The sequence below is a fragment of the Symphodus melops genome (genome assembly GCF_947650265.1).
Source record: "Symphodus melops genome assembly, chromosome: 12".
Lineage (NCBI taxonomy): Eukaryota > Metazoa > Chordata > Actinopteri > Labriformes > Labridae > Symphodus > Symphodus melops.
This window is the reverse complement of record NC_136702.1, coordinates 2681305-2708914: the sequence shown is the minus strand read 5'-3', so window position 1 is coordinate 2708914 and position 27610 is coordinate 2681305. Positions and strand designations below refer to the sequence as shown.

The following is a 27610-nucleotide window of genomic DNA, read 5'->3' as shown; positions in this document are numbered from 1 at the left end:
GCTTTCCTTGTCCAAGAAGCCCTGGTGATAGGCCTTCCCCTGGTCCAGCACAGAGAACCAGGAGCTGCCAGCGAGCGAGTCCAGCATGTACTGTATTCTGGGGATGGGGTGGCGATCTGGGACTGACTTTTTGTTCAGCTCACAACACAGTCTTAGAGTCCCATCTTTCTTCGTGTGTACTCGATCTCTACTGTCTGCGGTCTCGCGCAGGACTTCACTTGTCCTTACACACAGACTAGCGAACGCGCCCTCTGCTGGTCGGAGTTGGACATTTCACCTACATGAGCGGCACCAAATATACTGTGAATTAAACCTAAATCATAGTATTGATAATGATAATAATTATTAGTTTTGCAAATCCTATTTAATAGATATAATCAGACGTTAGATATACTGGTAATCCACCCATGGCTCTATATGCCACACTTACGATTAATTAATTACAAGAAAATAATTTAATCACAGTTTGCCTCATAAACAGCGCAGAACTGTTTGTCATTGCTCCGCACTCGCTCTGCGCTAGCTCCGCCACAAGTATAAACAAGAAACATTTGCAGCCTAAACTCGACCAAATGACTGACTTCAGGACCAAAATTAGTAATTCAACGTCTGATAAACTTAGAAATCCACTCGCTGAATTTGTTGCTCTGGAATGTCGACTGTTGCTGCTGAATTCAAAAGCTGAAAAAAGGCGCAAAAATAACATGAAGTCGCCAACTAAAAACTGGCTAATTCTATTGAATTGGATTCATTAAAAATTATCTTAATTTAGAATTACATAAACATAAAGATTACATTTAATGCAACCAAAATAATCAGATACTATCTTAAACATTTTTGTTTGAAAGTTACTTAAATAATTGCCACAAAATCAATGACGCATTGATATTGAATACATTTGATCAGATATATTAAGTTAAATGTACATGTCTACAGAATCATTTATTAGTGCACCGGGTCATATTGCTGTTAGTTATGTTTAACGTTATGTTTGTGTGCTCCGCGAATACAGAACAAGATTATTAAAATATGCGTTCTAGCTGATAGAACCCCCCCACCACCATGCATTTCATATGACCCCCCTAAGACTAAGGTCTGGCTACGGGTCTGTGTGTGTGTGTGTGTGTGTGTGTGTGTGTGTGTGTGTGAGAGCCCAACCTTCATCAAAATTGAGAGTTTGTGACATCCAAGGACTTCTGTGTTCTCAGTTTGTTATAGACTTATTCTGACACCCAAAACACAAACCAGAAAGTTACTGAGAGAGCTGCAGGGAAAATGAAGATTTCAACATGAGCAATTCAACAACAGCTCATGCAAAGGGTTAAAAAGTTTGGAAAAACAAGCTTATAGTAGGAGTATAGCAGGGGGGTTAATGTTTTGTGGGGGTTTTTTTAAATTAGAGTTGTGGGGTTTATTCATTTCACCAGGGAAGAGGTCTTGGGATGGGAGGGAGACAGCTCCAATGATTAATTATAGTAAATTTAGGATCGAGTGGTTGACATGCAAGATCAATGTTAGCACATCCTAAAGTAAGTAAACTTATAAAGCCGATGCTTATTAACATTATCGATCTACGCGTAAATCGACACATCCCCCTTTTGGATACGCAGAAAAAAAAAGGATCAACTTTATGTTTTTGTTTTTTTTGACTCGGTAGCCTACTTTGACTTTTGGTTAGTGAATCAAACACGGTAAAGATATTCTACCGTTTGTCGAATATCTTTTACTTCTGGGTTAAATTAAGTGTGCTTTGACCCACATTGGATCAACTTTAAACCCGAGATTTGAACGCGTACAATCGGGTTGCTTTCCTGTTCTGCAAAAGGCTGTCACTGAAACACAATAGCATTGCATGTGTTACATGTGCCACCAGTTGTGTTAAGATTAAGATAAATATTTACACATCAGTTTAATTATTACATTAAAAATGCGCGTGTGGCGCATAAAGAGTGTAAAGGTACGTTATTTGCAAACGTGGAAATTAACGGAGGTCCCCGAACGCCTCATACACATTTTAATTACATAAAGGCAAACCAGTTTGGTGATTAGGAATCAGTCTTAATCCCTTTCTGCTTTAATCCTGTTCACGTTTTAATTAATTTTAGTGGAATTTGAACGAGATGAAAACAGAGAAATACAAGAAATTCTGCATTACCAAATAACATCGATATCAAACCTGGCAACCCGACAAGCCTATACTTTGTCCGGCTGATTTAGCGAGTACAAACTATCCTGCAATTCACTGCTTCTTCTTTTATCCACTTAATCTGAGGATTTAAGAGGTATCTGAGAAGGGGATGTGGATAGGTGTTTTTTTTTCTCTCAGTCTGCAGGACCTGAGTTCTTTCTGCACGTTTCACAGTTGGTGTTGGTCACTTGAACGCACCTGATCCGCCATATTAAAAACGTGATCGCCACTTCAGTCGACTTTAATTTGCGCCCATAAAAATAGGATATCATCACCACATAGTCTCTGATGTTTGTATGCATGATTGATATTATCTTGGTGTACTTAGAAGTGAGTGTGGATGGGTTTTACTGCACATACATATCATTTATCTCCTGTTTCTTTCTCATGTCGCTCTATGTCGGACTATCTTTGATTTATGCGTCCGTTTGGTTCCCCTTACTGTTTATTTAGATGAAATTAACGTGAGGAAACCCGGTTGTTGCACGGACAGATCATGCTGAGAGCATGAACTCTCTCAACCCGGATCCCTGCCCCTGATTGGACCTGAGCTGTGCACTTCAGAGCAGCTTGTTGTAATGTCTTCATCGAGAAGTGATCAAAGCTGATCATGTGTTGTGGCTCATTTGGGAGTCTGTTTACATTGATGAGCATCGTGTAGGTTAAAGCAGCTTAATGGAGCAATTAAATTGCCAACCATGCCACCACTGATTGCTCTCCCTGCGCACGCGCAACAGAGAAAAAAAAAGAAATACGAATGGATGTTTTCGAAGATGAAGATAACTGGAGGAGGTCTCACTCTGCCTATAATTCCAGTTACTTTAAACGTGAGCGTACAGACAGAAGGAGAGACTTCATGCTTAAAGTAACATTGCACAGATTTTCGGACTTTTTATTTAGTTTTCTGTGCACATTACATGCACATACTTTGTTTATCATAACCTTACGCTGTAATTGCATGTCTTGTGTTTGACATTAATTCATTGTGTCAATGTTATTGTAAACCGTGTTTTGTAATGCTCTCTCTTTAAATGTGATGTGCAGACTGTAATGCTTAATTTTGCTTTCAAATGTACCTTTTTACATACCTCTTCATATGTTCTTAATGAGGACCCAAGGAGCTGTGCTCAAGGGTAGTAGTATCTAAAGTAGGGGACGGTGGGGGGGGGACCAAACCCCCAAGAGGGGGGGTTGCTAGTTGCCTTCAGAACCAAACAAATAAACCTTTTAAACAATTCAAAGCATTATATTTTAGACCTAAGTGTAAAAGAAAAAGAAGTTTAATTCCATTATGTTACAAAAATAATGTGACACCATTGGCAACTTCAAGTGACACAAGTTTTTACAGCAATAATGAGACGCTTTGTGGTGCAACAACAGTGAGTACTGTCAGGTGAGAACCCCTTAGCGAGGTCATTGTAAAATTCTGAGTCACCGCTATACAGTACATATGGATTAAATATGGTTTGTCAGTCCTCGGTTTGGCATTTTACTGGTCTGGGACCTCAGGCAGTTGCCTGCCTTGCCTGTTGACAATAACAATCAATAATTGCCTTTCCAAGGAAATTGGCCCAGCGGCACATTAACTAAAAAACAAAATGTCCTGTATCTTAATCTTTCCAATGATTTCTTTGTATTCTTCCAGACTTAATTCTCCCGAAAGGTAAAGGTATTCATTAGACCCCCCCCCCCCCCCAACAACGTTGTGTGTTACATCACATGAGACGCCATTCGCGCGTAGTTGGTCGTCACCTTGATAGACGATCTTTGAGCGGAAAGTGGAAAGTTCTGCGTTGTGCGCACGCGCACCCTGGGATTAATGTCAAGGCACAAAAGTGGCGCTACACCGTTTCGAGCTCTACTCCGGTAAGCATATTTCTCCGCCGTTTTTACATGTTCCACTTTTAACCCCCCTCCCCTCCCGAATTGGTCAAAGTTTAGGAAACTTGTACGGGACATCAGCCGGAAGTCCGGGGACCCTCTGAGTACTCACGCGGGGGGCGAGGAGACACCTTAGGGGAACAATAAACAGTTAAATTGAACAGATTTGCTCTCCTTGCTGTGTGTGTGTTTGTGTGAGTGTATGTGCTGTGGCTGCAGCCGCCTCTAGTCTCCAGTATTGTTCAGTTTGCTCCCTAATGGCGGACGACAGGCATTGCTGTTTTCCGCTGGGGGGGAGAGGAGGAGGTGGGGGTGAGGGGGGGGGGTAAGTATATGTCGCTGTGAAATGTTGAGTTACCACCTGGCCTTAAGGTCACGCCAACGCCTCCACGCGCAAACACGATGCGGTGATTTTTCTTTTTGCGCCTTGTTGTTTACCACCGCATGACACAGATGAAGGTAGTTCATGTGATACCTAAGAGACAGTAGGGCGCCCCTAGCGGCAGCCGGGTGTACATGCCACTGATTGCGCCAGGGGTGGACTCCGTGCAGGGTAACTTTCCAATTAAAACCTACGGCGTCATAGGTATCATACAAATCGTGCTTTTTGTACGGATCCCTGGGTCTGTTTTGGTTTGACTGACCCCCGCCCCCCCCCTCTCCCCCCCCCATGACACAAGGAGGGGAGGGAGGGGGGGGGGGGCAGATGTGCGGGTTGTGTTGTGAAACCACACGTCACCAATCGCTAGGATGTGTTTGTGTGTTGTTTTTTTCATCTTTGACTCGTTTGATGTGTGCACAAGTTGTGTGTGATCATTTCTGGGCGGCGTGTGTTTTTAACAATGGCGCAGTCTGTGTCTGCTCTCCTCCCCTTCTCGATCCGCCGCTAATCCAATGGCTGTTTGCGCCAGGAAGGGCAGGCAAGGGGGGCGGGGGGAACGGAACACCCTGAACCACGTTTCTCCTGGATCCCAACTTGGTACAGCCAACCTAACCTAACCCCCCCTCCTCCCCCTCCCTCATGTCACCTGGGTTATTTATGGGAGAGTTTGCGCTGCGCAGGTAGTGCGTATTCCTTTTATTGGTTTTTAATTGAACTTTTGGATCTGTCCTTTTAAAGCCAAGTTTTTTGCTTTCATGTGACCGCTTGGAGGAAATAGAAGTGCGCAGACAAGGAAGCAGGAGGATCAGGTCGAGTTATACCCCCCGCTGTAGCCGGATGCCTTTGACCGGATTTGGTGCTCGCTGTGGATCTGAGCCTCGACCCGGTGTTGATAATCAAGGGCATGTCCATAGGAGGAGGAGGAGGAGGAGGGGGGGGGGGGGACTTCAGCGACCCCTGACAGCGTGGTACAGGCTGTCCTTGTGTGCTGATTTCCTATCATTTCAGAGGAGAGCTCATCAGCTGTGTGTGTGGAGGGGGGGGGGGGGGGGGCTCGGAATAGTCCGGGTGTAGTTTTGCATTTTGCTGCCAGGTAACCGGAATGAACTGCATTTTTGGACCCATCAGCTGGCTTTGGTTTGTGGGGGGGGGGGGGGCTGTGGTGGCTGCGCATTACGCATCACTTCTCAGTGACATAAGCCTTATATAATAATCTGAGGCGTTTTTGATTTTTGAATGTGTTAGTAGGTCTGGTGTCATCTGCGCAACTGGCGCAAAAAAATAAATAAATCAGCAGGCTTCATGCACAAGCCGACAGATAGAGGAGCACCTATAAGGTGAGGATGTGGTTTTCAGCCAAGTGTTTTATTGCAGCCCACCTCTGTGTCCACCTGGTGTGTTCACGTTGCGTGTCGGAGCTCATTAAAAGCTGGAGCCTCTCGTTTTCCTCTCCTCCACGTGCACGCAGGCAGCCTCATAGCTCTGCATTGCAGTCTGAAGTGAGTCTGGAACCGGGCTGGGTTTTTTTTTTCTCTTCTCCCCCCCCCCCCCCCTTTAAAGCACAGCTGAGTTTCCTCGCTTGTAGATTCTCTCTGATGGAATAATATCAGGACATAGAGGCTATTATGTGTTTCCTCCTGGAGCTCAGTTTTGCTTTGGGGAGGTGAAAGGGGGGGCGGGGGGGGGGGGGGTCTGTGGGAGTCCTCCTTTTTGTATTTTGACTCCAGTTAACCCCGCAGACACACAGGCCCTGATGTGTTCTAAAACATCAGCACGAGTAACACGAGAGAACTGTGAGCAACCCTGTTCTGTTTCTGAACCGGAGAGAACAACTTATTGATCTTGAATGTCACGGCTGTTTTGACTTGTACTTCCTGTCACATGGTCTGTCTCTCTCTGAGCGACTCTCTTCCCCCCCCCCCCCCCCCCCCCCCCTCTCAGCTTCAGAGTGTCCCGGTGAAGAAGAAGAAGAAGAAGAAGAAGTCGTCGTCTCAGGCTTAAATGAACCTCCACAGGAGAGCTCAGCTCACCAGACATTTTCTTTACTAACATTTAAAAGACAAGAAGTCGACACCTTTTTACACCTTCTATCTCACACTTGGCTCGTATGATGTTGTCTGGTTTACTCTTTGAAACGCGGCATGATGAGGTGTTTCACCAAGGCGGCTAATCTCTCCCTCATTGGTTAAACGGACATTTTGATTGAGACGTACCGACTTCTGGTTGTTGATTTTCACCCTTCGATGTCACGTTGTTGTTTTTTTTAAACAGCTGTAGATTAAAACTGAAGGCTTCAGCTCTTTTAGTTTGGTGCCCCCACTTTTCTGAGCACTGTCATCGCCTTTTTAAAAAAAAAATATATATTTCTTATTATTGTTCCCAGTAATGAGAGAGCGTTTTCAGCTGCGGCGTCGGTGGCCCCCCCTCCTGGAGAAAAGGTGCAGCATTCCTGCGTCTTGTCTGAGCGTGCAGCCTTTCTTGTGCGGCCGCTCCGAGGACTTAAAGTTGAAACCATCGATCAACTTTTCAGAAAGTCTGTGTCAGCGTCAGCGGCGCTCTTATCAATATGTACGTTATTCCCCGTAGGTTCGACCTCCCCTCCATCTTTGGACAGGAAATGAGAGCGAGAGAGAGAGAGAGAGCGGGGAAAGCAGAGAGCAGCAGATCGGACTCGAACCTGGAGGTCTGCAGCCCCCGACATGAGGCGCAACAAAAGCTAGGCCATCAGCCGCCATGTTTCTATAGTCATACCGCTGGAGAGCGGTTTTAAGCCTGCAGGTTAACCGATGGTGTTGTGAAGAGGTTTTTATTCTATGCGCCTTACACCAGCAGAGTTCAAAATGGCCGCCGTGGTGATGTCAAGGATACGACCTGGCTTCCTCTGTCGCGTAGAGACCGCTCTCTGTTAAAGCTCTGAAGGCTGCATTCATGTGCTCTCAGGCTCTTCCTGTTTATGGTGACTGTTGGGGTGAAGAACGTGCAGCTACAAAGATCATTGTCTGCAGCACAGGAGAACGTGTGTGTGTGTGCGTGTGTGTGTGTGCTGCAGCTGTCAGCAGTGATGTGACGCGGCGCTCTCGGCGCCCCTCGCTGCTGTGTGACATGAAAAGGAGATATTTGACAGAAACAGATCAGCGGTCGGTGAAGTGCAGAGATCCCCCAAAAGTGCTCTGGATGACATTTGATGCCGAGTGTTGTTGTGTGGCCCCCCGATTCAGCCGACATCCCGCGTGGTCGTATTTTTCTTCTTCTATGGATTCATGGAGAGGCGCTAACGCGTCGGCGTTTACTAATTCAGCATCATGCATCTTTAAAGCGTGTTAATATGGTGCTGGAAAGCTCATCAGCACCCAGATGTAGAGCACAGACAACAACTCCCTGTGGTGGTGGTGGTGGTAGTTGTGGGCCTCGCCGTAACCACGGCAACCAAGGTGTAGCTTCACCAGTTGCTGGGGGCAACAGGAGAGAAGCTGTGCAGAGTGGCACGCAGAAAAGGGAGCGGGGAGTCGAGAGGCGGCAGGTGAGACGAGGAGCACCGACGCTGGGTGGTCGAGCGAGGAGGTGCGGAGAGAGAGAGAGGAGGATGAGTGGAAGAGACGTGACAGGGCCTCGGAGGAGGAGGAGGGGGGGGGGAGAAGGAGGAGGAGGAGCAACGATGCTCCCTCCGTTGCTGTGCAGGCTGGCGGCAGCTCTTTCGAGCCGACGTTCACTCTTAATGGAAACGTCGCCTTCTTCTGTTGCATCTCTTCAGCTGCTGCAGCTGCCAACTTCCAGGTCACATTTGACTCCAGACGGCACCGCGGCCCCTCAACATCCTGTCCTCTGATGCACTACTTCTAGGAAGCAAAAATTGGAAAAAAACCAGTTGTTGAAAATTTGTCGCTCCAGCAAGGGCGTCGATGGAGTCGCAGTTTGCTCAGCCGTTTAAAAGCTTTCACTTCGTTCGCTTCTTGTGATGTCGTTAGAAACGAAAGAGAGAGGCTCAGATGTAGGACGGGCTTCGTTTGAAAACAAGACGGATGATTGAAATGATCCGTCGTCATCTCCAGTAAATGAATAAAGCCTGTGATGGTGTGTACCTGAACCCTGGGGGATAAAACCCCCGAACGGCTGACCATTATATGGACACGGAGGAGGTTGTAGCGAACAATGAGTCATCACTAGGCAGAAGGAGGCGATGTGTCGGGGGAGGGGGAGGAGGGGAGGGAGGGGGGGTGGCTCTCTTGGGACACCTGCTCTACCTGAACATCTGTCAGGCATCATGAAACCAATCACTGCTGCTGCTGGCTCTCACCTTATTGTCCTGTGTTTTTTTTCCTTCCCTTTCTTTGTGCTGCCAGGTGGTTGCCTTAGCGATGGACGGGGAGTCAGACCCAAACCCTGTCGTAGCAGAAGAGGCAGGGGAGCATGTGGAGCCCATGGACGCCACTCCCTCTCCCCAGCAAGCGCTCACGCCCCCCTCCGAAGAGGCTGGGGAGGCGGTTTCCATGCTAACGGAAGATGGAGCAACAAAGGAGGGTGCCACAGAGGACGATGAGGACGATGATGATGATGATGATGATGTGGTTCTAGTAGGGGAGGAAGCCCCCAAGCCTTCTGCCACAACCCTTCCAAACGACACACCAAGCACAGACAGTCCCGAGCCGACTGCCGACATGTCTACGGCTTCCAAGACCCCGCGGTCCCCTGCGTCTTCCAGCACAACCACAACCACAGCAGCAGCGGCGGCGGCGGCGCCTAAACCTCCGACCACGGCAGCAGAGCCCATTGTCATTGACGATGAGGAGGACGCTGAGCAGAAGGACGCTTCCTCCTCCTCGCCGGCACACCCCGGAGACTCCTCCAGCGCAGCACACTCGCCGGTCGCACTCAGCAGCACCGAGCTGGAGCCGGAGTCGGAGATCAGGATCGCCAGCGTCACCACACTGGACCCCAGCGGCCAGACGGAAAGCTCCACGGTCTTCTCAGTAAACACTCCACCACATCCTGAAGAGGAGCACGGAGACATGAACCTGATGATCACCTCGGTGACGTCACTTCAGGGCGGGGAGGCGGACGTCACAATGGTGAGAATCCCATGGTTTTACCTAATCGAGAGAGCGCCGCCTCTCCTCTCCGTTTGTGAGGGACGTAAATGTAACTTTTACACCTTTTTATGATTTCTTTGTTTGGGATTTATTTGAGAAGGACAGAGACGAACAGTTTCATAAAGTTTACAGCAGAGATGTGTGACAACACAATGAACGTGTTGACAGTAAGAGTTGATGAAGAGTTAGGAACGTTCTCGTGAGCTGGAAAAAGTGTGAAGCTGTTTTTTTTTTTTTCCCCCTTTTGAATTATGTGCACAACGAGTCCGCCAAGAGAAACTTTGTGCATGTGTGAAAACACCTCGAGAATCTGTGACTTACAGCTGGTTGGCGTCCTTGAAGGCTTCATACGTTGGGATGTTCTTCTTCTTCTGTCGGAGACATTTCTGAACCTTTGGTGCAGCAGGTTTTTGTCCGATGATATCTCTGCTGAGGTCGGACTTTTTAATGCTTCTTTTGGTTCATGCCTACGAGCTGCTTCTGGTTAGATTTTATTCAACACGTGTGACATCACATCTTGGTTTTTTTTCTGACGTGTTTGCAATGACGGGAAAGCTAACTGAAGTCTTTTGTTCCCACCAGGCAGGTGAAAGCCACGCAGAGGAAAACGGTCTCCAGATCAGCAGCGCGTTCAGCCTGAATCCAGACACGTCACCTGGTCGACTGACGGCCTCCTTCAACCCTGGGCGGGGCTCGGCCCCCCTGGGCCAGCTGGTACAGAACGGAGACACGGGGACGCACAATAGAGCAGGTGATGAGTTTAACGCACAGCCAGAAGTCATCTGATACGTTCCTGCATGAAATTAGAGGCTGCTTTGTTGACGCTGAAGTGAGCCGACACCATCGTGTGTGTGAGTGCTGGTTTCTGCACTTTCCTTCCTCGTGTCTGTTAAGCTTAAAACGCTCAGTTAGAGTATTTTATTCAGAAGCTTTAGTTGCGTTAAGTTTCAGGAATAATTTGAGAAAAGCTTTAAAGTAAAACATCAAACATTCAGGCCACTTAATAAAACAGATTAATAAATATACAAATGATGCAAAAATTCAATTTTATCTAAACGGTGAAGAATTATCAGAATCAGCCGATAAACTGTTTCAACACCAAATGCGGTTATACACCAAAGCACGTGATTGGCTAATCAAATGTGTGCTCCTTGGGTTGTATTGGTGGATTACTTTGGGGTGTTTTGATGCCCGCTAAGCCTTCAAACTGATTCATCTTTCATCTCAAACTGCCTCCTGTGAATCACTGTGTTCATTCTTCTGTCTCTGATTTTAAAAAGATTTTTTTTAAATGTATGTATGCTGAGTTTTGGCTGGAAAAAAAGTCTTTTCTGAGTAGAGACAGCTGTTTTTGTTATTTTCAATCCAATAAATCAGATACAACAGTAGGGATTAAAGGGTGGGAAAAAAGTTGCTACTTACTAGAACAATTGTATAAAATCCAAAACTGATCAAATGAAATCTTATCAAGTCCACTGTGAAATCATTGGCTGGTGATAAAAGGAAAAAATAAGCTAACGTTTTACACATAAACAGAAGAAATGAAGTAAATACTGTGTAATCTACAGTGAGGGAGAAGCTCGAGTCCCTCCAGCTGTGTTGTTGTCAGATCTGTGTTTACACGGACGGCACGGCCCCGTGTATCAGTCTGTGTTAGTCGAGGACGAGAGAGAAGAAGAACATGCTCACCGCTTGTTTAGATGTCATGTAAGTATCTTTAGATCACGCTCGTTCAGTGTCAATTTACGTGCAATATGAAGCTAGGAGCGCTAACATTAGCCTGCTAACGCAACACGGCAGGACACGGGCAGCTGCAGGTCAAGCTAAGGACAGCGTTGTCCGCCGGGTGCTCGATTGGGGTGCGTTCTGATTCATGACTCCTTCGAGTGGAGAGGGGTTTGGAGGTGTGTCTGTTGGCTTTTTTTTTTTTTTTTTTTAAAGAGCGTGTTCCTCTAATGAAGAGATTTTCCAAAGATTTCCCCTCTCGTACAGCCATGAAGGCCTCAGACGTTGGTTAATACAGCTCACGTCATGACTTAGATTCAGCCCCGAGATGTGCACAGTTAAAAAGCAGGTCAGTGACCTTGGTCAGTCGGCGTTTGACCCAGATTACGGAGTAACGTGAGAGCCGTACGCGTCCAGTCTTTAAGTAGATCCGTAATTCGCCTGCCGACGTGTCGCGGCTGCCGAAAATGTAAAACGTTTTGGTTATTCAGGATTTAAATATGGATGATTACATCAGATCCCTCTAAGCAGGACAACGATATCCAATTACGGAGAGGGTTTCAAGGAGGCATAGCAGCTGATGGTGTTGCCAAGCAACTGTAAACAGTCTAGCCCTGAAGGCTAATCTATCTATCAACCGTTTTTTCAACCTGAATCATTTGTTGTTGTTTTTTGCAAAGCATTTTAACATGAGGTTGATTTACTGTGTCAGTGTCATTATGTTTTATCTGTGTGAGGGGATTCATGCTCCCTCTGGCAGGACAATCTGAATATTCTTTTTTCAGCTCTTCGAGGTTTTACACATATGAGACGAGGAAGAAGAACATCGCTGAAGTGCACGAAGCAGCCCGATTTCAAACCTCTTATATTTTTAAAGCTCAACGCAGTCTCGAGACATCTTTTTGTTTTTCCTCTTCCCCTCAGACTCGTGGATCTCTCAGTCTGCTTCAGTCCCACGCAACCAGAAACAGACGGGGGTCGACTCTCCGTCCCCGGCCACCTCCCTCCCTAAACCTGCGGGCCAGTCTTCCTCCAACACGTCCTCGTCAGGCTCGCAGCCACAGCCCAGGACAGTCAAGGTGATTTTACTAAAACAGCATGAAAGGCATTTGAGATTTTAATTTTAGATCTGCTTGGCAACACGTTTTCCTCTTCTCTTCCTTTTCACTAACTAACTGATTTAATAATAAATGAATAGTGAAGGTGAATGAATCAGTTTTCATTCTCTTAAAGATGAAGATTAAGACAGTTTTTGTTTTTTGTTTTTTTTTGCTTAAACTAAATGTTTGTTGGATGGTAAAAAATCATTTTTCTAAACTCAATCCACCATCATGATAGAACTTTTTGATTTGTGTTGCTAATTGATAAAACATGGGAAAAAATCCTTTGCTATGACGTCTGATATTTGGCTCAGGAGTTTCCCGTTTATCTTGATCATCTTTTTCCTCCACCTTCACTGGAGTCCGTCTTTGGTAAATTCAGCAGTTTGGACTTGATTCAGAAAGGCGCGCACACACACACACACACCTGTCTATGTTAGGATGCAGTATTTCCCACAACGCCACCACATGAGACGCATTAATTTCAGGTGATGACCGCCTGCACAGATTCTTTAATGTCGTTAGAATTTCTATTTTAAGGATCCTACAACTAAAATATTTGAATCCCAGAGCCATGTCTTTGGCGTTTTTGTAGACTGCACCGTAGATCGATGGATTTTCATAACTGTCTTCACAGCTTTGCAGCCGCATCGATCCTGTAACCTCTGCAGCCATGCATGTGTCTGCAGGAGCACATGACCATAGATTGCCTTTCAGGTTCGGGTTAGGGGACTTTTTTATTTATTTTTATTTTTTATTTTTTTTATAAACTCAATCCTAATTGTATAAGATCACTCAGCTGACAATGCATATCGGAGGGAAATGATTTTACCATAAGGCGGCAACATAACAAAAAGTGAAAGTCGTTTATTTACTGCAGCTTGATAAACTACAATCACAGATTCGCTTATTTCTATGGTTAAACTTCCCGGCAGTTAAATCACCTGTTTGTTTGTTTTATCCCAGGTGACCTGCGCTAACTGTAAAAAGCCTCTGAAGAAAGGACAAACTGCCTACCAGCGCAAAGGCTCCACGCACCTGTTCTGCTCCACCACCTGCCTCTCTGCCTTCTCACACAAACCCGCCCCCAAGAAGAGCTGCACCATGTGCAAAAAGTGAGTCTGCCCTGAAAGACGCCTGAACCCTCGCAGGTCAAATAAATGTTTGACTGTTAATTAAGATATTCTCTTTTTTTTTTATTCATATTGCATAACATGTTTCAGTTATGGATTCTTATTTATCCATGCACGTCCAAAAACCACCGCAGAGAAAAACCATGCTGTCTGCTCCTGTGTTTGTATTTCCCGCAGATGTTAATCTGTTCTTTGTCGTGTGTTTTTGTGTCTTTTTAGAGACATCACAAACATGAAGGGTACCATCGTGGCCCAGGTGGACTCCAGCGAGTCTTTCCAGGAGTTCTGCAGCACGGGATGCCTCGGCGCCTACGAGAACAAGCAAAACCCACCGAAGTCAGGCGTCAAAACCAAATGTACCGTCTGCGGCAAGCTCACGGAGGTCAGTCAGTTTGACGCGGAGATCCTGCCACTTTATTCCTCATGACAGGACAAACATCATTTCCTGTTTACATCACGTAGCAACATGCATGCTTCATGTTTTCTTGTGTGTGCTCAGTTTAAAAACAGGTCACATACATTTAATATTCATCTCTGATCTTCCTTTGTTCTCCTCTGCAATTACAGGAAGTATTTTCTTTAAAATCTTTTCGTTTTACTGGATTAGTAGCTTCATACACCTTTGTTTATGTTTAGTTTGGTTGTTTTTCTCTCCATATAATTTTGAATATCTTAACTTTTTAAATCCATTTTAATCAAAGCCGGAGTTCCTCTAAACAAAGTGAATTTAGCTGCAGCGGACTCTCTCTGGTTGAAGTTCTGTCTCAGACTCGCTCTGCATTTGTCTGCCTACAGATCCGACACGAGGTCAGCTTTAAGACCGTGACCCACAAGATCTGCAGCGACGCGTGTTTCAACGTTTACCGCAGAGCCAACGGGTTGATCATGAACTGCTGCGAGCAATGCGGGGACTACCTGCCCAGCAGAGCGTCAGCCAACCACTTCCTGCTGGTCGACGGCCAACAAAAACGCTTCTGCTGCCACAACTGCATCAGGGAGTTCAAGCAGGTACTGAGGACTCAAAGACAGGATGGGGAGGGGGGCATAAAAAACACCACTTCCAGGCTATGCCTGCAGAGGGAGGCACAGATTGAATGTGCCTGAGTGTGCATCTGTCCGTGTGTTTATGTGTGTGTGTGTGTGTGTGCGCCTGGCGTCCCCGGGCTCGCTCAGGTCAGAATGTTCTCAGTCGCGATATCCGGCGAAAACACTGCGTGTGCTGTGGAGACGACCTCGGTGTCTCTCAGAGTTCGCTGATAACATCGCAATTACACAGTCCCACTCAGTGGAGACGTCCTTGGCCTGGGCTCCTTCGGCAAAACACCAGGTGTCTGAGTTGGGGGGGGGGGGGGGGTAGCAGTAGGAGCGTGTCTTCATCCTTGTCCATCCGTGGAGGAAAAAAAAAAATTCTGTCTGGGTGTTCCGGATTAAATCCAGCGAACTCCTTTAGGACGAGGGGACACAGGTTTTTCTTTCCCCCCCTAAAGTTGTTCAAGTCTGTCTCTCAGCAGATTCAACTCGCCTTGCATCGCAGTGAGCTTTCCCCCACATGCCATCCGTTCTTCGGCCTAGCTCTGCCAGCGCCACAGTCAGTGCTCCAACAGCTTTGCCCATCTCAATCACCATGACCGGCAACCTCGGTGCTCCCGCCAAAGATGCCGTCTTCCCAATTTTCCGGTACACCAGAGCTATACCAAGGCCAATCAGCATTAGACCGGTGAACATGAAGCCGAATATGTACACATCCTCAACATCTTCCAACGATAGCACTCCCAGGTACACGACTCTCCATGTGTGCCATGGATCCAGCAGCGCTCGTTCCCTTCGGCCAGGTGGACTCCGACGGTCCAGTGGATCTTGTACAAAAGATCTTGTCAATTGCGTATTAGCTCCATATTAGCTGATTAATTCCGGAGAGACGGAGAGAAAGAAAAACTCCAGTGTATTCAGACGAGACAGAAGCAGTGGGAACACACACAAGGACGAGATAAGGGAGGGAGAGAAAAAGCATCCGTCTTCCTTGAGAGCGAGAGAAGAAGACCGTATCTTCAACCGTGTCTGTTAGAAATTACATCTCTGATTCTTTCTTGACTTTGCTGTGATGACCCGTCGTTCCCTTCAGAATACTAAAACATCAAAAAAAAGTCAAATATAATCTAATCTAAAAGACTTTGATTTGCAGAAATAATAGCAAGTTAAAAATTAAATTACCGGTAAGAGCAAAATTTGGCAATTTAATCTGAAGATAGATAGATAGATAGATAGATAGATAGATAGATAGATAGATAGATAGATAGATACTTTATTGATCCCGAGGGAAATTCAATGCACTGTAGCAGGCGTCTGTGAAAGTAATGAACGGTTGCCATGTCTTTTTTTTTTTTTTTTTTTTGCATTAGAGCCCTGGCTGTTATTTAATTTAACTATAATTGACATTTTGCAGAGTTATTCTCCATAGATGCATTGCATTCTGGGATGTGTATTTTAGTTTAATGGTACTCACTCACTCTTTAATAATTACTCTAATTTCTTTGAAGTAAGCAATATAAAATTAATATTTTTTATAAAATTAAACATCATGTTAGTGTGTTATATTTGACGCAGCTTGTGAATCTTCAAAAGACAACAGGTCAGGTTCACTTATCTAACCTGTGATTTTACCCACGCATACTTCAAGTCTTTCTGTTTTGACTGAATAACTTACTATTAAATTGTAAATATTGGCCAATTATAAGAGGGTTGAATTGTGTTCGTTGCTAGGCAACAGCAGCTTATTGAACATTTCTGTGATAAGTGGAGAGGAAAAGAACTCCTGTCTGATTCTCCTGTTGTGTTTCATATTCCCACTGGGGGAGAAAGTTTACACCTTTATTCTTTCTGAGAGACCTTCAACTAACAGACTGCGTCTTTTACTGACTTATAATCCAGACTTACTGCGTTAAAATTAGCCAACTTCAAAGCGTTTAGATAGTTAAGCATGAAACTTTATCCACAGGTCATTGTCACGTTGAGTTGCTTGCTGTTTTATTGTGATTTTTTTGTTTCCCTCTCCGTCCCAGGTCCACAGTAAACTTGCAAGCTGCAACACTTGTAAAACGCTCATAAAGACGGGCGAGGTGCTCCACAGCATCGGAGCGGGCGGCGCCATGTGCTCCTACTGCTCCGTCAACTGCATGAACAAGGCCAAGCTGGCGCCGACCACCGTCATTAGTGAGTAAACCAGAGGTTCACAAGAACACGGACCAGAGCTCGAAACTTCCCCGAGTCTGGGATGGAAATGTTTTTTCTTCTCCGTCCGTCAGAAAAGTTTCTGACTGTTTGATCAACGAAAACGATCACGCAGATATTACTGAATAAATATCATCAAAAGATTATAAATTGAGAATTTAGGTGCAGAAAATAAACGATAGGAGTTTCAAAGAAGAACCTGAGAATGAAACCACGTGGCTGCTGCATCCACCTGCAGTCTTTTTATACGTTTACTGACCGACACTGATTCCTTTGAGAGACCCCAGGGTCAGGGTTAATTTCCTGAAGAAAACTTTCTGGAAATAAATAATTATAATTAACAGAAGCATGTTTGTTAATTGAGCGTTTTCTGATGTGTTGTTGTCGTTGTGTGCGCAGACACAGAGCCCACGTGTCACTTCTGCAAAAGGAACTCATTACCGCAGTACCAGGCCACGCTGCCAGAGGGCAACATCCTCAACTTCTGCAGCTCACAATGTGTCACCAAGTTCCAGGTGAGGAGTCTCCGAACATTCAAGACTAAAAGAGACGAATCAGGAAACCAAAACATAGCAGAAGGACCTGGAAAAAAAAAACATCCGTTTATTTTTATTTCTTAAATTCAGCTAATTGAAAAAATATTAGTTTCTGCATGCTGCTGTATCTCAGCAGCTGTGTGTGTGTGTGTGTGAGGCTGCATACTGCTGTAGATAAACACGCATGCAAACTAATCTCATGCAGATTACTCAGATCTAGATGTTATTTTCAACATGGCCACCGCCATTCTAGGGCCTCAAAATTCCCCCTGATTGACGTCACTGAGACAGCGTCCTTTTTAAAAAAAAAAAATTTATACAGACTTGCAAAAGTAGTAAAAGTATTTTTTTCCCCTGTTGTATTTTACATACACTGTAGATCATTAAATGATTTAACTCATTGTTGTCGTGTTTTCGTCTCTCAGAACGCTACATTTCAAACAGCCACAAACGGACAGACGCCCAACTCCACCCCGAACAACAGCGTCCAGCTGAAATGTAACTACTGCAGAGGAGCGTTCAGCCTGAAGCCGGAGATCCTGGAGTGGGAGGTGAGAACATCCTGACCAGGTTTTTTTTCCCATCTTTAGGCTGGAATACTTCCCATTCACATTAGTTCATTTATTTTTATTTACTTCTTGGGGGGCGGCGGATACAAAACTAATGCAGGTCAGCATTCTCGGCACGTGAGAGGCCCTCAGCATCAGCTGTGTTTGACACTTCACTTACAGCGCTCATCAGTGTCACTTCTCTCCTCTCTGACCAATCAGGAGACAGTAATCTGACTCGTCTTCTCCGGACCTCGAGGAGCTTGCCGCTGTATTCATTTCCATTGATTTCATTATTTTCTTAAAGAAAGAAAGGAAAACGTTAACGCTTACGGAGCCAATTAAACCGACACAACAGTCACTACTGAGGGAAGCAGGAGAGATACATGTTGTTGCCTAGCAACGATGGCTGAAGGAGTGACGCGCTCTGCAAACGAGTTTATGGGCGCTGCCAGGGATTAAATCAGAGATCGTTTCCAAATGGTTGAATTGTTTTGAAGCAAGGGGGTCTTGCACGATTTGGAGCCAATTAATTAAATTAAATTAATGTCAGAAATACTGACGCTTCCCTCCGATAAACAGGCAGTCTGTTGTTTTTTTTGTTTTGTTTTTAACAGAGACAGGAAATGGGGGGAAAAGTGTTGAGTGAAATTCTCTTCTCTTAGAAAGTAAAGGAAGAACACGATGTACACTTTTGATCCACTGTAGCATCAACCTGCAGGTTTTAAGACTCTTAAAAAAAAACAGAATAATGCATCTATATGTATCTCTACGTCTGTGTCAGGATAAAGCCTACCAGTTCTGTAGTAAGGCGTGCTGCGAGGACTACAAGAAGCTCCACTGCATTGTGACGTTCTGCGAGTACTGCCAAGAGGAGAAGACGCTACACGAGACGGTCAAGTTCTCCGGGGTCAAGAAGCCCTTCTGCAGCGAAGGTACTCGTCTCTTCCCCTCCCCCTCTCGTCTGTAGGACCCTTGATAGATCTGAGCCACTTGAGAGCTTTGAAGGAGTCTTTATAGAATGCTTACATCCAACCATGGATGTTGTCAGAAGGTTTTCATCGCTCCTTTGCTATTATAAGTATTTTCAAGGATTTGATTTGTTGCTTCAAGATTAAATCCCTTCGGCTTTTTTTTTTTTTTTTAAACATTTTCGTCTTTCCTCCTTTTTTATGATGTTACTCACCTGTTTGGTTTTTTTTTTTTTGCTTTGTTCATTTCGTAGGTTGTAAGCTGTTATTCAAGCAGGATTTCATCAGGCGGCTGGGTCTGAAGTGTGTCAGCTGTAACCACTGTAACCAGCTCTGTAAGAGAGGTGTGACCAAGCAGCTCGGCGGCATGACGCGGGACTTCTGCAGCGAGACGTGTAGCAAGAAGTTCCACGACTGGTACCACAAGGTCTGTTGTCATATTCTAGGATCTACTTCTAATCTGGGATTAGTTTTTTATTTATTTAATTTTTTTAAATTTTTAATTGTCTAATTTTTCTCTCTCCTCTTGTGGCCACTAGGCGGCGAGGTGCGACTGCTGTAAGGTGCAGGGCAACCTGACGGAGTCTGTGATGTGGCGAGCGGAGATGAAGCAGTTCTGTGATCAGGAGTGTCTGCTGAAGTTCTACTGCCAGCAGAACGAGCCCATCATGGTGACGCAGAAAGGACCCGAGAACACGACCGTTGGTACGAGCTGCGAGAGTCAAGACACACACACACACACACACACGCCTACACACAGACATACACACTTTATTTTTTATTTTTACATATTTCTTAATTTTGCTGTATTGGAGCAATGCTCGAGTATTTTCCTGCATATCTATAAACCTGCTTCTAGAGATCATGTTCTCCACCACACGAGACTTAGTTTGCTTTGTCACAGTCAAGGATTCGAAATGCAATTTTAGATGTAACGATAAAAAACCATGAAGTTACAAAAAAATACTATTTAAAAAATGTAAAGGATAAATTAAAGCAGATAGATTTTTGCATGACTTTTCCAAATTCAAGGTTCGATGTATTTTCTTTTTCATCTTCACAGGATACCAATTGATGCAGGAGGCCAAACTCGGGGTGAGTAAGGAAATAAGGAAACATTTTTTTTTCTTAAGTTTGCTTTGAAATGAAGGAACATTTGATTTTTGGTTTCTTTTTGTTTCTCCTGCACATCAGCCGTTAGTTAAAGCACCTTCGAACTTGAAAAAGTGTTAAAATTGTCTTTATTTATTTTTTTTAATTTTTCATGATGAAATTGGGTGCCGGATGATACAAACAGAACAATGCAAACAAACACAGAGTAAACACATACTGAGACATCTATTTACACCAGCAAAGACTTTACAAAGCAGTATGAAGTACGTGTGTGTGTGTGAGTGTTAATGCTGTGGTGTGAGAGTCTGAGTAATGGACTGGAGCCAGGGTTTTAAGGTCAAAGGTCAACTTCTGATTGATTTGAGGGAGAGTCTATTATATTTCTTTAATCCGTCCGACTATTTGTTTCGGTAAAATAACAAATGTGTTCTCTGTGGCGCGTTGCAGACGGCGAGCCAGGCTGCGTTGCCGTACGCTGGCGGAGGTCTGATGAGAGACGTCAAGAATAAGGCCGTGCTTTGCAAGCCGCTCACGCGGACCAAAGCGACTTACTGCAAACCACACATGCAGAGCAAACTTCTACAGACGGGTAAAATCAATCATCCTACTGAGAGAATGACTGATGCATGACGTTTGTTTGATGCTTCCCGATTTTAAAAAGAAACCAGGAAGCTGCAGAAGATTGTTGTTTACACTGAGCCGTTCAGAATGATCTAAAGCGACCTCCGTGATCGCTGGAGAGGATCGAAAGGAAACCCGTGTGACCTTCAGCTCGCACTGACGCTCAGGATTTGAAGCAGTTGAAAGTGTTTCGTGATAAATTCCCAACATGACGTCCGTGTGTGTTTGTGTGTCTGCAGATGTAGACGATGGTGTGAAGCGGGAGTATGTTCCTGTACCCATACCTGTGCCTGTGTTCATCCCCATGCCCATGAATATGTACTCCCAGGTCACCCCCACGCCAGTCGCTCTGCCTGTACCGGTAAGACACGAGTCTCCGCTCGTAACGTTTGCAGCGAGATTATGATTTCAGCGCTCTCGCAGTCGTGCTGAAGAAGCTCATTGTGGTCCCGTCCAGGTTCCTGTGCCTGTGTTCCTGCCCACCACCCTGCAGGGGGCGGAGCAGATCGTCCAGACCCTCAACGACCTGAAAAACAGGCTGGCGTCTGACTGTGTGGAGGCCGGCCTGATCTCTAAGGCTGAGGTGATCATGGAGGAGCAAAAACCAGGTACGCGTAGATATAAGATGCTCTTTATTGATCCTGCAAGGGGAATTTAAATTTTTAATTTTTTTCTTAAAGAAGTAATAAGACATCAGTTTGTTAGATGTGAAATAGAGCCGAGTCATTTTTTTGTTTCTTTGCAAAAACAGCGTTGTATTTACTAATCCAACACAAACTTCACTTAAGTTTGAAGGAAACAAATGATGAGACCGACCGGGCTGTGTTTCAGATGTGAAGCTGGTGAAGGTGAAGAGAGAGAGAGGAGAGGGCGAGTCGTCCAGCAGCAGCAGCAGCAGCAGCAGCTCGGAGGAAGAAAAGGAGAAAAAAGAGGAGGAGGAGGTGAAACAGGAGGAGGATAAAGAAGACGAGGAGGAGGAGGATGACAACTATGAGCCTGACTTAGACCTGGAGGCCGACTTTCCTCAAGGTAAACATCGACCAGCTGGATTAACAGACCTTTTGATTTATTGACATTTTACAAAAAAAAAAATGAATGAAGAAATGAATTCAAAATTTTTTTGGTTCCTCCTCCCCGTCAGCCTCGGATCCGGCTCCAGTCCTGGAGGGAATGGACGAGGACATGGGTTTCTCTCTCCCTCCTGTTCTGACAGAGGAGAAGGAGGAGCCGGAGGAGTCTGCGCCTCGACCGCAGCCACGAAGACTAGTAATACTCACACACATGCACGACACGTCTACACGTTAAAATCCCAAACCGTGTCGTCAGAGCGATGATGTTTCAGGAAGTCTTTGTTTGTTTCACATTTATTTATGAAACCGGTTTCATCCCCCCGCTGATTTAAAGACATTCAGCTTGAGCCAGGAGATTGCGGCTTCGATGCTCTTGCAGCAGGAGGGCGAGTTTCCTGTAATGGCGACCTTTTCTGAGCTAACATCACTTCACCACGTGCATCAGGCTGTTTCCATAATAAAAACACAACAGTAGAAAAGACTCCCTGCTGGGTTCACACATCAGCTCAACCTGATGAAGAGAACAGATTTGACCGTTTGTGTTCACACCAGGACAGTGTTCCTCAGCAGGGAGACAGGGTTCAGTTTCAGGTTCTGGTTCTGCATTGTAGTCCGGATTCTTCAACTGGCCGGTCAGACCGGAGAGTTTCACTCATGTTGGCAGACCTTAAAGGGTGACAGTAGCTCAGCTGATGAATTGACTCAAATCCAGGTGCGAACCAAAATATGGAAGTTGTTTTGGTTTCTGGAGAGGTCCCTTGAGCAAGGCAGTGACCCGCCAACAGCTCTGTAGCAGCACTCTGACATCTCTATGATGTGTCTCAAGCATGTCTCTCAATAACAGACTGTATAACCAGACAGATGTTTTTAGTACCTGTACAGCACTTTGTTTGAAAGCGCTTTATAAATAAAGTTTTATTTTCTCTTGGGGATTAATAACCTGTAAAAGAGAGAGACTGCTGTTTTGCTGTATATGTGAGTAATTGTTGCGTTCGTGTCGCAGGGCATCAAGAGGCAGGCTGTCGAGGAGAGCTCGAACCCGCCCGCGTCCTCTTCGTCCAATCCATCAGGAAATCCGTCGGAAGGTCGCTCGCTGCCTCTGAAAGCTCGCTACGGCATCTACGCCTGGAAACGCTGGGCGACGTCCGCTCCCGACAAATCACCCGACACCAAAGCGAAGGATCACTCCAAAACAGGTACGCTGCAAGTCACCACCAAGTTCCTGCCCCCGCCTAAGTATTCACACTGCATCCATGTCTGCACATAAAATGTTGGTTGTAGAATTGAACAGAGTTTAGAAGGTGATTTTAACGGCAGTCTGTGTCTGTTTCCGTGTCCCGCAGCTCGGTCTAAAAGTAATCTTTTGTCGCTGAGTTCAGAGGAGCTGAATGTGGCTCTGTCCCGGTTTGTTAGGGAGGTCTGCAGGCCGAGTGGGGAGCGCTACTCTCCAGACAGCATCCTCTACCTCTGTCTGGGGATCCAGCAGGTTGGTACAGTCAATTGTTGTGCGCCGGTCACATGATATGAATGTAACCGCCTCCTCCCTCTGGCTCGAGTCAATTCTCCTCAAGATATCCCGCTGCGTTGACTTCTCACTCCAGCGCCCGACTTTAGAATCTTTATTCAATTCAATTAAAAAAACAACAACTTTATTTGTCTCTGGAGGGAAATTCAAAGGATGTTAGAGGGTTTGGATCAGTTGCAGGTAAATTTGGTGTTTGCGTTCAGACATGCATGTACATGTCTAAAACTGTCAGTGACGAACACTCAGCTCTGCTGCAAGTCATCGAGACTCTTTAAGCTCTCACCTGCAAAAAATCTTTAAAAAAAAATCAAGTAAAACTGTTATCATACAGTGGAATTTAATTTATTTTATTCCATACATTTAAAGACAATAACCTTTGCTCTTTAGTTTATATTTAAAAAAACAAAGAATCAACGTTCAAACCATCTGATCACGATCTGTTCGTTTAAGCCGGTTTGTCTCCTTCCACTTCCTTCTGTAGAAAAAAAAAAAAATGCTTTACAGACAAATGTTAAAAATCAAAGCGTTTCATGTTTAGTTATTCTCACAATTTTAGTACTTCCCATAACTTATTTTAATTTTCTCTTTAAAAAAGATAATTTGTATGTATTTTAAACAGGATTAAAACTTAAAAAACAAATACATCGATTTACATCAAAAAATATCAGAATATGATTTTAGATTCACGTTTAAATCAACTCGTTTTTTTAAAAAACGTCTTTTTGTCCCGCTCCCTCTCTGGTCACTTTGGAGGTAGGAACCAAAGTTAGGGGTGTTTGTTTCCAGTAGGACATAAATGACTAGTGCACGTTCTTTCCCCTCCTGCTCTCACATGTGAGCAGCAGCATGATGATGGTGGCTGCAGGAAAGAGTCCTTCTTTGTCTGAAGTTTTCAGGATTTGGATTCTTCTGACTGATTCATGTAAGAGTGAGAATGAAGTCGAGTTTAAAATTTCTGTTTTTAATTTAAAACTGAGAAATATTTTGACTTAAAGTTATCTGGAAAGTCTTTGAGGCTTTTCAGGGCCTGCTGTTCTTTTCCTTCCTCCTTTGTCTCAAAAAATGTTTTGTCTTCTTTTAAAGAGTAGAGCAGCAGTGTGTGTGTGTGTGTGTCCAGTGATTATAATCATTTGCTGTTCACATCCTGAAACACAGTGATGATCATTTAAATATGAGGACACTCAAGTTTTAAGCAAACACAGACTGCAGTTTAATTTTGTACTTTTTGACTTTTTTTTTTCTTCTTTTGTTTTTATTAACGTCTGCCTTTGTCTCGGTCCGTAGCATCTTCATGCCAAAGGCCGGAAGGATGACCTGTTCAGTGACCCGTGTTACCAAACGTTCGGAGACGAGCTCAACAAAGTCCTGAAGGGCTGGCAGCCCAGTGTGCTTCCTGATGGTGAGTGAAAGGACCCTCCACACCGCTTAACAGAAAAGATAGATTATTAGTTTTAATATCCTACAAATATCATCAATGAAATAAGCAGCTGTTTAACAGTCATGATTTAAAACAAGAGAGCGAGGCTCCATATTTAAGTGATGACGGCACAAACACGACAAAATGAACACTGTCGAGGTCAAACAAGCAGCTTTCACATGTGGAGGAGTTTGAACTCAAATAATCCTTCAACATTTATTTATGACTCTGAAGAAGAACATGTGACGCTCCGGTTGTTGGTTTGAGGTTTTAGAGCGAGTCCGTCTGTTGTGTATCTCTTCATTATGAGCAGCGGTGTCCGATGATTAGAACTCTTCTGCTGTTCACATCCTGATTGTTTTGTGATTGCACTTTTTTGTAATATGAGGACACCTAACGGCCAAAATATTTTCTAGAGCTCAGAAACACAATGAGCAGGTGGAGTGCTGGAAAGTGAGTTTGCCATGTGTTGTGCTCAGGCTCGCTGTGGGGTCGAGTGGAGGAGCAGAGTCTGTGGAGCAGCCGGCAGCTCGGGGAGCAGAGTCCGGCCGCCCTGCTGCGCTCTCTGGTTTACTTGAACACCAAATATTTCGGCCTGCGCACCGTGGAGCAGCACCTCCGCCTCTCCTTCGCCAACGTCTACGGCCCCGACACCGTCCATCCTGTCACCAAGGAGACCACCGTCTGCATCCGCGTGCCTTCCATCTCTCAGGATCACAACGGTGAGAACGACGAAATGCAGTCACGCCGTCACCGGGGTTAATAATTGTATGAAGGCCCCACTATGCAAGGTAAAGTTGCGTCTAGGCTGTAATGCAGCCTCCCTCCACAAGATGGGGCTGTAGCTCCATGTTAATGAGCCTGATAGATAGATACTTATCTATCAGGCTCATTAACATAGAGCTACAGCCCCATCTTGTGGAGGGAGGCTGCAGGAAATGATCTGAAATGAAGATCAACTGAGATCTGAAATGTAGGCGGAGTCAGGTCAAACAGGAGCCACATGCAGCGTAAACCTGTGAAGCCAGGGCTGCTATCACTGCTAACGTTAGCATACACACACACACACGCCATCTTCTTTTTTAAATGTCATTTACTTTTCTTCTTCTGGTCGTGAAGAGGTGAAAAAGTCCAAACTCCGCTGAGTCTGTTGTGTTGCTCTTCATTATGAGCAGCGGTGTCCGATGATTAGAACTCTTCTGCTGTTCACATCCTGATTGTTTTGTGATTGCACTTTTTTGTAATATGAGGACACCTGACAGCTCAAATATTTTCCTCGAGCTCAGAAAGACGGCCTCGTGATTATTTTAGATTTAAGCCGAGTCAAGAGCTGAAGACCAGTCTGACGCTGTGATCCCACGTTTAGCTGCTTTAAATAGATCAATTAACTTCAGACAAGTCGAAGAGTCTGAATGTGTGTTTATTTTTTTATAAATTAAACACCTTGAAACATAACTACCCCCACTAGTTGCTGTTTTTTTGTTTCATTTTAATGATGATTTGGTCGTCTGGTTTTCCAGTGCAAACAGAGTCGAGGAAGAGGAAGCGGCGGTCGGAGGACGGGGATCAGGACTCTGAGCGAGACGACGACTCGGGAGGCTCCTCGATACGCTGCCCGGTGAAGAAGCACGAGTGTCGCCTGTACGAGCTCTACAGATCCAAGTGGTGGGTTTGATGTCTTCACTGACCTCACATCCAGCCGTTCTGTCACTGCGGTGCATTTTTCTTCACTCAGTGGAGTTCTGTGATTATAACTTCTTGCTGTTCACATCCTGAACCAAAGTGTTGATTATTTAAATATGAGGACTCACCGTAAAGCTGTCTCAGTTTTCTTCAGTTGTGAACGATAGATTGACTCTTCTCTCTATTCCCCTTCTTCCCTTCCTCCTCCCTCCAGCCCTGCGCTGCTGCAGGAACGTTTGGACGTCTTCTACGTTCAGCCCGATCCAGCTTACAGTCCTGAAGATGCGCAGTGGTTCAGCTCCACGCCGCTGGAGCGACGGATCCTGGAGAGCCTCCTCACCAGAGTCCTCCTGGTCAGGGACGTTTACACAGACAGACAACACGTAGAGGAAGACGAGGAGGAGGAGGAGGAGGAGGAGGACGACGACGACAGGGGGGATGCAGTCGGGGGGGAGTAGCAGAAGCTTGGATTTTTTTTCTTTTTTTTTGTGTGATTTTGAACAGATTCACAAGCGGAGGATGGCTAGTGGAGTGTGTGCTGCTCCTCCCCGGTCTCATCTCCGCGCCGACTCTCTGTCCTCCTGGTGAGGAGCGTCCGACACGGGCGCCGAAGAACAGCTCAAACGATTTGGGAGGAGGAGAAGAGATGAGACCCGGCTCAGTTTAAACGCAGGCTGAGGAGTTGGTGTGATTAATTCTTGTGATCAGGTAGAAGGCAGGACCGCTCGGACGCTCATCATGGAGACTTTGGGAGAAGGTTAGATGTACAGTTGTGCATCGCCGTCAGTTCTGAGGGCGTCGGTTCTCTCTTAGGGCTCAGACGAGGAGTTTGAAATAATGTAAGGTTATAAAAATCCCTGAAATCATGCTTCGACAAACGTCTCTGCGTCCACCAGGAGGCAACGAGGAGGAGGTTTCCACGCAGGAGAAGTTTAGCTTCCAAAAAAATAAAAACAAGTCAAGCCAAAACTCACACCTGAGCTAAAGTTAGCAGCTTTAAGTGCGACTTACTTTTTCTATTTTTCAACTCATTTGTTCTTGTGCCCAGTAGTGACTAAACAAAATCTTTATGTTCCTTCGATGGTCGCAAAGTTTTTGAGGTGTACCTCAAATATTCTTTTGGTAAATTTCTGATTTTAAAGCCATGCACACCTGTCATTTTTCCACCCCGCCATGCTCGGGTAGAATATCGACTAAATGTAGGACACGGTTGTCTAAAGGCAGCACTCAGATGATGTAACACTAAGGTTTAAAATCATTCAAACGCATCAGCCAGAACGATAAATCTAAATTATTCTCTGCTCATGTATCGCTCCCTGGTATCGTTTTTATTTTTCAGAATTAATCCACAGGTTTTTTTTTTGTTTTTTGTTTGTTTTTTTATCACAGGAAATGAAATCCG

At 45.1% G+C, this 27610-nt stretch overlaps 1 protein-coding gene across 3 annotated transcripts; it reads left to right on the top strand.

Moving 5' to 3' along the window:
- The first annotated feature begins 1474 nt into the window (after nt 1-1474).
- On the top strand, nt 1475-27610 carry zmym2 (zinc finger, MYM-type 2). Of its 3 annotated transcripts, none has more exons than XM_079356786.1 (25): nt 1475-1529; nt 8792-9517; nt 10121-10289; nt 12188-12342; nt 13330-13478; nt 13716-13878; nt 14292-14504; nt 16556-16706; nt 17124-17239; nt 17686-17811; nt 18593-18743; nt 19034-19206; nt 19319-19484; nt 19843-19874; nt 20340-20481; nt 20753-20874; nt 20971-21121; nt 21345-21542; nt 21655-21779; nt 22587-22779; nt 22927-23069; nt 24393-24507; nt 25005-25247; nt 26046-26190; nt 26423-27610. In XM_079356786.1, exons 1-25 carry the CDS (start codon nt 1512-1514, stop codon nt 26664-26666), a joined length of 4329 nt encoding a protein of 1442 aa, XP_079212912.1. In that variant the 5' UTR covers nt 1475-1511; the 3' UTR covers nt 26667-27610. The 3 variants fall into 3 exon arrangements, with proteins under 3 accessions (XP_079212912.1, XP_079212911.1, XP_079212913.1); XM_079356785.1 differs by lacking the exon at nt 1475-1529 and adding an exon at nt 3904-4054; XM_079356787.1 differs by lacking the exon at nt 1475-1529 and adding an exon at nt 5138-5788.

Excerpts from the sequence above, each read along its gene's own strand:
- zmym2 (XM_079356785.1), top strand. The coding sequence starts at position 3,908 with ATGAGACGCCATTCGCGCGTAGTTGGTCGTCACCTTGATAGACGATCT. Across the intron at positions 17,812-18,592 it reads CGGAGATCCTGGAGTGGGAG|GATAAAGCCTACCAGTTCTG; the intron begins GTGAGAACATCC and ends CGTCTGTGTCAG. Across the intron at positions 19,875-20,339 it reads TGCAGGAGGCCAAACTCGGG|ACGGCGAGCCAGGCTGCGTT; the intron begins GTGAGTAAGGAA and ends GGCGCGTTGCAG.